This window comes from Nelumbo nucifera, chromosome 2 (assembly GCF_055504915.1).
Source record: "Nelumbo nucifera cultivar China Antique chromosome 2, China Antique-T2T, whole genome shotgun sequence".
NCBI classification, from domain to species: Eukaryota; Viridiplantae; Streptophyta; class Magnoliopsida; order Proteales; family Nelumbonaceae; genus Nelumbo; species Nelumbo nucifera.
This window is the reverse complement of record NC_142650.1, coordinates 88899703-88912424: the sequence shown is the minus strand read 5'-3', so window position 1 is coordinate 88912424 and position 12722 is coordinate 88899703. Positions and strand designations below refer to the sequence as shown.

Sequence of the window (12722 nt, the reverse complement as noted above, 5' to 3'; positions counted from 1 at the left end):
TTGGTTTTCACTTTTATGATACTGATTAATTGGTAGGTGTTTGGCATCAATGCCGTTTCCTCAGAAAACAGTGCCACATCAGAAATTCATGTTTTGGAAAACGCCTACTGTTTTGTTAGTCGCTTTTTTTTAAATGTTTTCTTAGATCATTCCTTAAAAATTAGGAAAGGTGTGGTCTAAGAAAACATCTTTTTTGGCGTTTTTCCGCTTTTTTCTACGATTGCTAATAATACTATGCTGACATGACATTGAAAAACGCCTATTAACATCAATGGTACCAAATAAAAAAAACCTAAGAAAACAATTTTTTGAAAAACATGCTTATACAACACCTTTTTATGAGAAAATGTCTCTCATAGAATGACAATTGGTTCCAAACACTGCCTTGATTATAATATTTTTGGTAAAATATAAAAACCTCCCCTAAAGTTTCTGACAATCATAAAAACCTCCCCTATAGTTTCATTTTAGCAAAAACCTCCCCTTTGTTTTTTAAAAATTCAACAAATACCTCCCTTCCGTCAATAACCAAAACAGAAAATGTTAAAGAGATTAACATTTTTTCAAAATACCTATTTTACCCTTTTATGAATTAATGTGCATCTATTTTTGTATTTTACCCAAAAAATGCGGGGTTTTCTTTTCTTTTTCTTCTCTCCACTCGGACCACTCCCTCCCTCTCTATCTCTCTACTCTACGTCTGTGGTCTGCCTATGCCAAAAGAAGCAAAAGTCCATCAACATTCATCAGCGCCCGTCCTCTGTCAGATCCAGTCGTGCATTCTCTTGAAGCACCGAATTTGGGCCCCCTTCCTCTTCGCCTTTTCCATGCACTCTCCCTATAGCGCTAGCACCACTACTCAACCAATCCCCTCCAAAAATCACTTCCCATGCTCTTTCCCTCTTCCCGCCATCTTTGTAACCATCTCTACAACCGCTCCCGCCTCTGTGCCAATCTCGCTCGTTACATCTCTGTCGCCAATCTCGCTCGTTACATCTCTGTCGCCAATCCTTCTAGCTCTACCTTTGCAACTGCTCCCGCCTCTGCCGTTGATCCTTCTAGCTCTTCCACTGTCTCCACCACCTCTACAACCGCTCCCGCCTCTGCCGCCGATCCTTCTAGCTCCACCACTATCTCCACCACCTTTGCAACTACTCCCGCCTCTGACGCCAATCTCGTTACCATCTTTGCCATCGACCCTTCTAGCTCTGACTGTCTCCACCACCTCCACAACCACGTTGCCATTGCATTCTACCAGGCATAGTTCTAGCAAAACTTTTGTTGTAGGCTTGGCACCTACCGGATCTTTCAGAAATCCTATCACCCCACTCATTACTGACAGTGGGTAGGTGGGGTCTCAGCTTCCATCAACCAGCGGATTCGGCACAAGAGAACGTTCAAATGAAGAGCTAAAAGCCAAGCACTGTTAGAGCCGGCACAAGAGAACATTCAAGTAGAGAACCAAGGACTACAGATCCGTCGAAGCTCTTCATCATCTCTATCTCTAAAAAACAAAACAAAGAGAGAAGAGATAAAGAGAAACCCAGGGAGGGAGGAAACTCTGGTTTGACGAGAAGGGTCTGCAAAGGTTTTAAAGAGGAAGGGATAACATTTTTCTGCTACTTTTCTGCGAGAACCTATAGATTTCTCGAGCAGATTATGGAGTGCACCGCTATTCTACCACTGAATAGTGCTTAAGCTGCGACAGTGCTATTTTAGTAAAAATAGATGCACATTAATTTGTAAAAGGGTAAAATAGGTATTTTGAAAAAAATGATCATCTCTTTAACGTTTTTCGTCTTGGTCATTGACGGAAGGGAGGTATTTGTTGATTTTTTCAAAAATAAAAAGGAGGTTTTTGTTGAAATAAGACTATATGGGATGTTTTTATGATTATTAGAAAATTCAGGGGAGGTTTTTGTATTTTACCCTAATATTTTTTCTTTACTGTATGTTTCCCGCATCATAGTGAAACCCACTTTTATATATATGTGTTATTTTATATAAATATTATAACATGAAACATAATAACTATTATATCTAATATTAAATATATAAAGTATAACATAAATTTTAAATTATGATATAATATATTGCATATATGCTTTTACAGACAAAGCCAAAGCGCGGCCACTGATTAGTGATTAGTGATTAGTGATTACTCCCTAAAACAGAGTTAATTGTCTTAATCCTGCAACCAAACAAGGCGCAGTAGGAAAGAGAAGTGAAAAGAAAGGAAATCCACGAGTGAAAATAGAGGTGGAAATGCAAGCAAGGGAAACGAAAAAAATCCAAATCCTCCAAACGACGATCGAACACCTCTCAACCTCTCCTCAACGATAAGAGAATCCCCACAACACCCATTCAATAAATCTTCACGTCCACAAAAGCCTATCGGAGTTTCTCCACCTCTTTCTCCGTCTAACTCCTCAGCACCGGAAGAAATAATAAAATAGATAAAAAAGCAGAGAAAAACAGAGGAGAGAAGAGGAAAACAGAACAACTCAGTTGACCTCACTTCTCTGCTTTGTTTCTAGTTTCGTCTCTCACCCTCTGTAGCCATGGCTTCCACAGCATCGCCCACTTCACTCTCTCTTATTCCCTCTTCCTCCTCCTCTTCCACCTCCCGCAGCCGCTCCTCAGTCCAAGTGGCAGCAGCCATGTCATCTCCCAGGCTCCATTCTGCTGGCCTCCGTGCACCACTCCGCCGGCTCGGGTTCTCTGCAGTGGACCCGCTGCTGTCTCTCCATGTTGCGGCCAAGGTTCGAGCTGTTAATGGGAAGGGTGTTAGAGGGGTTGTGTCGATGGCCAAGAAGAGCGTTGGAGATCTCACCGCTGCGGATTTGAAGGGGAAGAAGGTTTTCGTCAGGGCTGATTTGAATGTTCCCTTGGATGGTAACCAGAACATTACTGATGATACCAGGGTTCGAGCTGCTGTCCCGACGATCAAGCATTTGATCGGAAATGGGGCAAAAGTAATTCTTTCCAGCCATTTGGTGAGTACATTTTTCTTTTGATTCCGTTTTGATTTCTGTGAATTGGGTTGGTGATCGAGTAGCGGATTTCTGATCTCTGTTCCTTTTTTCTTTGCTTGCATTTGATTTCTTTGAAGAAGTGGGTTTCTCATGCTAATTCAGTGTGTTTGTCTTTGGGGTTTTCCCTCTTAATTTTTCTTTTGTACAGCTCTGAATTTTATTAATTTGTTTTTCTGGTAATCTGAATTGACTTTTGTTATAGGTCTTCTCTTTCCTTGTTTGTTCTTTTAACAGTCACGGGTTTACGAATTGTTTATGTTTTTCTTTTGCTTTTGTGTTTTTTCTCCTTTTCTTATGTGTGTCCCTTTTATGTTTGTTGGCATGCTTGTATTTTATCAGGTTTAATTTTGTTGCTGCATTACTGTTTCTTGTGATTGTATCACTGAGCTGTAGGCAGATTTGGGCCAGTTTATTTTATATGAATTTAAATTCTTTTTCACATCTGTGTTTCTTCCGTAAAATTGTTGATTATGGGTTTAAGTTTGTTGCTACCATGGAAATGCTGTATAAAGTTATCTATATCTACTTATCTCCTGTATTTCTTCCTTCCACTCCTGCAAATTTAAATTATTTATCAGATCTATGTTTCTTCAGTTAGATTGTTGATTATGGCTTTAAAATTTATAGCTACCATTGGAAATGTTGTATTATCTATATCTACTTATCTCCTTCAGTTTTTCTTCCTTCCACTGATTTGTAAGTAGGTAGAATTTTGACTTGCTAAAGCTTGTTTTTGTTCTTGTCTCCTAATGGACTTTTAGGGGCGGCCAAAAGGTGTAACTCCAAAATACAGCTTGAAGCCTCTAGTGCCTAGGCTATCTGAACTCCTTGGAGTGACGGTATGATTCTATCTACCTTCGAAAATAACTCAGATATATAGGCTCCTATATTGTAGCTGAGGTGTGTTTTTTTTTTCCTATGTTGGATATGGAAACCAAACAGGTTGTGAAGGCTGAGGACTGTATTGGACCAGAAGTTGAGAAGCAAGTGGCTGCACTCCCTGAAGGTGGTGTTCTTCTTCTTGAGAATGTGAGATTTTACAAGGAAGAGGAGAAGAATGATCCTGAGTTTGCAAAGAAGCTTGCCTCCCTAGCAGACCTCTATGTGAATGACGCATTTGGAACTGCACACAGAGCCCATGCCTCAACAGAGGGAGTCACCAAGTTCTTGAAGCCTTCTGTTGCTGGCTTCCTTTTGCAGAAGGTGCAACTTCATAGTTATTCTTGTTCTCAAATACACACCCTTTTAGATGAATTGTGAACGTAGGAGGATGTCTAAGAAAGTTTCCTCCATGAAAGCTCCATAAGCATGCTGACACTTATTGAGCATGTATAGGCCAGATTGTTATTGGTTCCTCTACTTGCTGATTTTTAGGACACCTTAATTTGTTATAGCATTGTTGTAGGAGCTCGACTATCTTGTTGGGGCAGTTTCAAACCCCAAAAGGCCATTTGCTGCCATTGTGGGAGGCTCAAAGGTCTCATCCAAAATTGGAGTGATTGAATCGCTACTAGAGAAGTGTGATATTCTCCTTCTGGGTGGAGGTATGATCTTCACATTCTACAAGGCCCAAGGCCTGTCAGTTGGTTCATCCTTGGTGGAGGAAGACAAGCTTGACCTTGCAACATCACTCCTTGAGAAGGCTAAGTCAAAGGGGGTGTCTCTTTTGTTGCCATCTGATGTGGTTGTTGCAGACAAGTTTGCTCCTGATGCAAACAGCAAGGTTCACTTTCTTATCTCTATGAATCTTCCATAGTTACATATGAAACTAGTGTAAATGCCTAGTCCTGTTGTGTATTTATTATTTGCATTTCCAACACGTGCAGCAGAAGTAATTGATTAGTTGTTTTTATTTCATAAAATCCATTAGCTATCCTATAAGTGGCTTGACACTTGTTAGCAAAATGAGTAAAATTGTCTTTTGAACGTGCAGATTGTGCCAGCATCTGCCATCCCAGATGGGTGGATGGGGTTGGATATTGGACCTGATTCTATTAAGACATTCAATGAAGCGTTGGACACTACCAAAACCATTATATGGAATGGACCCATGGGAGTGTTTGAGTTTGACAAGTTTGCAGTTGGAACAGAGGTATGCAACAATTGCTTCCCTGTATCTCCGTTTATGTGAGTACACTTACACAGTTATTCATGTATGTGTGGTTATCCCAATCCTCGGGCATATCTGAAAATAGTAATCTATGTTTTGGATGCTTTCTGTATACACACATGTACATAGTATATTTGGAGGTATGGGTGTTTGATTGATATATCAACTCTTAACTGATTACAGGCAGTAGCAAAGAAGCTAGCAGATCTCAGTGGAAAGGGTGTAACAACAATCATCGGAGGTGGAGATTCAGTTGCAGCTGTTGAGAAAGTAGGTGTTGCAAGTGTAATGAGCCACATTTCAACAGGTGGTGGTGCTAGTTTGGAGTTGTTGGAAGGCAAAGAGCTCCCTGGAGTTCTTGCTCTTGATGAAGCCGTAGCTGTTGCAGTTTGAGGCAAGTTTTATCCATGTTTTTTCATCCTGTCTCCATGTTAGTAACTGCTTAGGTTTGCAGAACAGATGTGGAATGTGGTAGGAGAAAACACATAAAGAGTTCCTGTTGTAGATGTTCGGCAATGCCTTTCAATAAAAGTGATCCTTCAACATCGTTTTTTCTTCTGATATGTTGTGGTTTTGATGTTTTGCAATTTCCATTTCACCATTTATGGGGGGAAACTGAAAGAAAAAAGAGAAATGAAATTTGTTGTGGGAAGCCTAGTGAGTTTAGCACATTTGGCCACCGAGAACATTTAGGTTCAACGTCAGCCATTCTGTTGTAACCAATGTTTTGAATCCAGTCACAGCATTTGACACTTTTTTTATTTTTTGAAGAAAAGATAACTGTATTGATCAAATAAAGGATGTACACTTCAGGATCAAGAACACAGCAAAAAAAAAAAAAAAGAAAGAAAAAGAGGCCCTCCAACAAAAATCTTATGGAGGTAAGGAGCAATCACTATACAAAGATGCCCTGAGAACCCCTATCTTGGCCAATCCATCTGCAATAGTGTTGTAGTTCCTAGGAATCCAACAAATGTAAGCAAAGTCTGAAGAGGCCAGATCCCTTGCGAGTTGCTTCGGCAATCAAAAGGGCCATCCTCGATGGTTCACCATCTGATGAACTTAATCCCTACGCCCCAGGTTCAGTAGCTTAACAATTCCGAGGCTGAGAGCTGCTTTCACTTCAGCCCGGGAAGAGTCTGCACCCCAATTGGGCAACTAAAGGCCCTAGCAATTTCGCCTTCTTTATCAATGGTGAACCCACCAATATTAGCTCTACCAGGATTGCCAGCAAAACTGCCATCCAAGCGCAAAATGTAATCAGTGGATGTCTGAAGGGAGTTTGGATTTGCTCCCCAGAGAGCACACCTCACACCAACCTCACAGCATGTTTCATCCGTGCATTTAAAACATCTCCGTAATTATAAATTTTTATTCATGGAGAGATTTCTAGATCCACGGCTGAAATGTGCTGTGGTCGGTGTGAGGTGCGCTTTTAAGAATGAAGAACCACCAGATGGTTTCTGTCAAAATGTGCTAAGCCGACGCCCGAAAAGCTTCCACCAAGGAATTTTATAAGCTAAAAACAGAGGCCACAAACTCCACCAGAGGGGGTTTTATTTTCAAGAATTCCATTATTTCTCTTGGTCCAAACACTCCAAATAAATGCACGAGGGACTAACCTCCAGTAGATTTTAACCTGATTACCAATACCCTTTGCACTCCATTGTCTTAAAAGGTCAGCAACAGACCCCAGAGAGACCCAACACAGACCGATCAGAGAGTAGATGGAAGTCCATCCATAGAGTTCTTGCATACTTGCAGTGAAGAAAGTGGAGTGCATTTTCTTCAGCCTGAAAGCAGTGGATGCATACCTGGGAGAAAGGCATTCTTGCCTTCTTTTTCTTCTGCCAGATATCATTAGTATTCCATCGAGTTCCGAACTTTCTTGTGGGTAAAGAGCTGTCCGATTTGGACAATAAATTATAAATGAAGGCAATGAAGATTGAACACTTAACCACTTGATCAAACAAGCTCTGATACCATTTTAAGAAATAGTTCAATCTAAAAGCTTAAATTGTTAGGAGAGGTCCCCGAATACACAGTTAAGGTCCAGCTGTCCAGGTATGATTGTCTATATTATTGGGAAACAGCCAATACATCACCTAATCAAATTTCTGGGATCATTTCACTCCTGAAATGTTGTCTGAACCTCAAGAGCATGTGCTTGTTTCTCCTCACCCCCAGCGTCAGTGCTTGCCGTTTGAAACGTAAGGGGGCGTGCCAGTGCTTGCTGTCTGAAAATGGGTTCAGTCCTAAGGCATGAGAAAATCCCATCAGAAGCAGATCTACTGGTTTAAGGCTTATTTCGTCTAAGAGAACAAACCTTCAAGAAGAGTCAACCTCGGAAGCTGAGCAAACCTTCAAGAAGATTTATCCCCATTCATCTGCCCTATATAAAATGCATTAGGCTTCTAAAGTTGTAGAAATGTGAGAATTTGAGCTTTGCGTAGTGGTTTTCAAAGACAGTGCCAATTGATATTGTACAATCTGGTGCTCCCTGTTGGCAATCAGTTCGAACATTAGACTAGGTAGGTCACATGGCTGAATTGCAAAAAGACAGGTACCAGAGTGTCTAGGTTGCTTGACCCAGGGTGGGCACTCTGATGCTTAAGTCAGCGAAGATGTAAATTCGTGATTTTACCGTCTTTCCTCTTTTTAAAATTAAGTCCAATTTTAATGTTTGAAGCATTTAGGTAAGAACATGTGGCACAATACCTTTCTCCACCTTTTTGCTAAGACCAAGGTAAGAACATGTGGAACCAAAAGAAGAGAAAGCTAAGGCTTTTTTGGGTCATTAACTAAAGCACCCCTTATAATTTCATTGATGTACTAAAACCTATCCTATAGTTTACATTTTACTGAAACACCCCTATAGTTTGCAACCAATTTACTTAATTGACCTTTTGTTAAGAATCCTGTATATTTATGTTTAAAAATGGTAATCTGATCATACAAAGAGATTAGAAAATGTTTAAGGGTATGAGCCCATGCTTTTTTATTCTGAAAGTACCCCTAAAACTTCATATCAAGCTTTTAGAAAGAAATAAGATTTTATTTTCAAATCTTGGCTTCAATAGAATGAAAAGAAAACAATGGTGTCTAGAATTCATCAGCAATGGTGTCTTCAAATAGATAACAAATTTTAATGAATAGAATTGTTACCGTCTTTCACTGGGGACAAAAATGATATTTCATTTTTGTTTTCCATAGATTAAATTGTTTGAGGGGACAATATTGTCATTTTCCACTTCCATTTAATGGGAGGTCAATTAAGAAATTGGTTGCACCATAGGGGGTCTTCCAGTAAAACACAAACTATAAGGTGGGCTTTAGTAAATCCATGAAACTACAAGAAGTGTTTTAGTAAACGACCCTTCTTCTCACAATAAAGACTGGTTTGCATGATTTGAAATATTCAAATGGGTTCACATACGTGGGCTAGGGTGAGTTGCAACCCATAAATATGTAATTAGTATGGGTGAAAAATGGCTGTGAATCATTAATAGGTGGATCGATACTCAACCCGCACCCAATCCACCCATTTGCCACCCATAATTTAATAATGGATATAATAGGGTGCATGTAGCCAACACCAATGTTTTAAAAACTGACCCGGAGGCTGAACCGTTTTTGCCTCTGGGTTGCAAGTCACCAATTTGACCGCCCGGGTTGAATGGGTCAGCTGTGCCACATCATCTATATGTGTGTGTGTGCAATCCAATGCGAGTCCATTACAAATGGACCTGGTCCAATCCAGTCCAATGAATATTTTGGACCATTTTGGACCGGTCTAGAGACTGTCCAATCTATTCAAATTCCTATTAATTTAAATTGGTTTCAACTCAAACTTGGACCATTGACACCTGTGTTTTTTTATCTTTTATCAATGAACTAGATATTGGCTCAATCCAATATAAATTCATTATGGACGAACTAGGTCCAATCCAATATGTCATTGGTCTGTCCAATCCATCCAAATTCAATGTCTTTTTGATCCGTCCAATCCGTCCAAATGAATTTTGATTTGATGAAATCCAACCCAAAACCGATCCATTGACACCCATATTTGTGTGTACAAATACATATTTTATCAATAAATAATGTATAATTATGTTTTAGATATGTTTTATGTACTATTTTATATTTAATTTATGTTTTTTAATTCAATTTTTAATTATTTTATTTGTAAAAATATTTAAAATTACAATTTTAGGCCAAAAAGGGGGGGGGGGGGGTTCACAAAAATAATAGGGCAAGACACTTATGGCTCCTTGGAACACAAATCTCGAAAAATTACCTAGAATTAAAAAAAAAAGATCACCCCAATTAAACATTGAAGTGCAATGTTATGGCCTCCAAAAGTTTTCATGCATTGAGTATGCACCTTATGACCCAATGGCCGGGTCAACAAGTCAACGGTTGAATTGGATGGGTTGGATGGTTTTTTACCAAGTCAACAATTTTTTACCAACTGATGGATTTCACTAGAACCAGACTCAAATCTTGGCCAAGTGACAATTCAAACAGTTCAACCAACCAGGGCAACAATAGGTTGAAAACCGAAAGCGAAATAACCAAAAACCAAAAAAGCCGAACCGATTTAACCAAAAACTAAAAAACCCAAAACCAAAATTTCCAATTTGATTATTCGGTTTTAACTGAATTATGCTCACCCATAGAGCCAAGCTGAACTCAAACATGAGCTTTTGAGTCGAGCCAAATTCGAATTCAAGTCTTTAACTCAAATCAAGCTCGCTCAATTTTTTGGCAAACCTACCTCAAATAGCCAATATTTAGGTCAGTTCGACTCGAATTTACCCCTAATTATTAGTTTGTCTTATTCTCCGTGGCATGATTGTAAACAATAGAGGGCCGAGGGATCCATTGATGATAGGTAAGAGTTACTGTGCCATACCGTTACCATTTCGAAGGAGAGGGTACCCACATTGGACCAATTTGCTTCTATATATTATATAAGATTTCCAAGCTTATATAGCAATGACCTACTACTACAAATAACATTTTACTGAAATAGATACTGGAATAGAAGACATGGATATAAATTTATTTACATTTACACAAATATCTCCCTCCATAAGTGGTACATATAATCCTCTAGCTGGATCCTCATCTGAATGTAAAAAAAGGAAAAAATAAATGTAAGTATGAAATGTTAAACCGTCATTTACACAGATTGGATGATAACATATACAAACACGCAATTTGAATCACCTGATTCAACTTTAAATTGGAATTTATATTCAATTATTCACTCGTAAATTGTAATTACAAATGACGATTTGATCGTGCAATTTAAATCTTTTTAGCTGCAATTGGATTTGAGTTGTACCATTTGAATCCTAAAGTATATGAATTTGAAAACATTACAACTCCTCGGTTTGGGTGAAGAAAATAAAAGAAAAGAGATTCCATTCACTAAAGCTGTTGTCAGATAACCCTCCACGGGAGACAACAAAATATCTTACAGCTAGTACTGAAATAAACAAACCACCAAGTATCGTTTTACAGTGAAGATGCTGCACATTCCTACTACTGTATCTTTAGTTTAGGACCGCATGCTATAAGATAGAGTCCGAAGGGTCCAACAGGTCATCTGCTAGGCCAAAACTAGCTCAGGACAATGATCTTAACTTGCAAACAAATGAAGTTCAATTTAGAAAAGAAAAATAATCTAAAGGAAAAGTATATTACATGGATGGCTAAAAATCATCTGATAAAATCAGATATATCTAACATAGAATAGGTAATAATTTCGACATGACCAGTGCAAAGTGCAAGATGAACTTCAAAGTATGAACGAGTATACTAATAGATAGAAGATCAGCAAGATCATCTACCAACAGCATACCATAAATATGTGGCATAAATGAATAGTGGGCCAGCCTTGGGAGATCATATAACCAAAGTTGGTCTCCAGTCAAATTATGGAAATCATCCAATCCATTGATTCCTTGCAACCTCAAAAATACGATGGCTCAAGTAAGAAAACCCATATTTGGAAGTTTATGATGTTTCAATTAGATTAATTTTTTTTTATGAATTTCAATTAGATTAATTTTGAGCTTAGCAGTTTTCCAAAATTGGCAGATTGTATCCACAATACCAAATATATGCACCACATGCATGGTGCACCAGATAGCCATTTCTTGGCCTGCAGCAAGCACAGAGATTTCAAGGAATGCATTAAAAGAATTAAGAAATTTGTATTTTACCAGATATATAGACAAGATGTAACTTGAAATAATTCTGGAATCAGCGCCAGTACTGAGCCCACCGATGAATGGTCTCAACCATTTGAGGGAACAATGCACTAACACTCTCATTGATGAGGTCCTGGAAAAAATGTATGCAGTCCTCATCGTCCAAATCCAACCGAAACTTCTCTTGAAGCTGTAACCACCAACAAAAGGTTGAAGTTACATACTGACATGAATGGTTGGTCCTAGTGTTGAATTAGGATACTGAGGATGAAGAGGCCACCTTAAGAATACCCTTTTCAGGATCAAAAGCTATGTCAGGAATGTTGGAACCAGCCATCAAATGGAACAAATTCAATATTAGGTTGCTAGATTTCCTGAGGATGTTGTATGCTTCACAGCAGTAGGATTTGAACCTGGTATAGTATTGGCTGCAGGATAAGAAGTCATCAATAATGTAGAACCATTCCTTGCACCACACACGCATAAATGCAGAAAAAGATCTTAGCTATCAAATAGAATGAATAAATATATGAGCAACGGGGAGCTTGCTTGTGCTTTTGCCACATATCTTAATTCGGTCCACCTGTATATAAGTCATACCATAGTAGTCAAGGCTGCACTTAGGCAACAAGGCACCCTTGGAGGGTCACCTTACCCAAGTGCTCACATCTTTCTGTACAAGCTCCACATGATATTTTACTTTTTTATTTTATGACATTATAATATTACAATAGAAATTACTAAACTAAATTATTCATTTTGCGAGTTCAAAACAATTTTTATAATTCTTATACTAGTTTATTTTTATTATTTTCTTGTTTGATTTGGTTCAATTGACAGACAAGTTGGTGAACTTTGCCTTGAATCCTTTTAAGAACTCAAAATCTGAACTGATAAGGAAGAACTTGAAGCTTCTTCATCCCCTTTCTTATCTTATTTTTCCTAAGAGAAAGGGCTCCATTCCTTCTCTTCATTTTCTAAGTCTTCTTATTCTATTACAAAACAAGGGCTCAGCCCCTATATTTTCAGGGTTTTCTTCTTCTCATAAATATGCCAGTTTTCATATATACTTATTTTATGACGACTATTTTCAATTATTAGTTAAAAGATACTAATGGTTGGTATGAAACCAAAGGGATTACCCTATGATTTATACTTTTTATTATAAAAAACTCACCAGTCATCACCTAGGCGGGGGTGGCTAGGCAAGTAGGCAACAAGTTGCCCTCCTGTCACCCAGCTTCACATTGGTGCCTAGAAAACTGAGTCATACCAACTCAAGAATTAATTGCAATTTGAAGAGCAAAATGTTAATTTAGAAGTTGGGAAAAGACCCAAAATGATGAAGAATGA

General features: G+C 38.6%; 2 protein-coding genes across 18 annotated transcripts in view; one reads left to right on the top strand and one right to left on the bottom strand.

Moving 5' to 3' along the window:
* Nucleotides 1-2249: 2249 nt before the first annotated feature.
* LOC104606042 (phosphoglycerate kinase 3, cytosolic-like) lies at nt 2250-5706 on the top strand. The gene is made up of 6 exons (XM_010271067.3): nt 2250-2996; nt 3797-3874; nt 3978-4238; nt 4441-4758; nt 4969-5127; nt 5329-5706. The coding sequence occupies exons 1-6, from the start codon at nt 2562-2564 to the stop codon at nt 5536-5538; spliced, it is 1461 nt and encodes a 486-aa protein (XP_010269369.1). The 5' UTR covers nt 2250-2561; the 3' UTR covers nt 5539-5706.
* A 4388-nt stretch (nt 5707-10094) lies between these two features.
* The window catches only part of VPS34 (vacuolar protein sorting 34), a 50562-nt gene continuing 47934 nt past the window's right edge, over nt 10095-12722 (bottom strand). For 5 of the 17 annotated variants that reach the window (XM_010271073.3, XM_010271072.3, XM_010271068.3 and 2 more), the window contains 3 exons: nt 11650-11797; nt 11382-11559; nt 10176-10794 (listed from right to left, as the gene is read on the bottom strand). In XM_010271073.3, the coding sequence (XP_010269375.1) occupies nt 11422-11559; nt 11650-11797 (286 nt within the window). In that variant the 3' untranslated portion in view covers nt 10176-10794; nt 11382-11421. Of the gene's footprint in view, nt 11128-11381; nt 11560-11649; nt 11798-11842; nt 12632-12722 lie in introns of those variants that run through there. The other 12 variants (XM_088899418.1, XM_010271070.3, XM_088899424.1 and 9 more) reach the window with 6 other exon arrangements.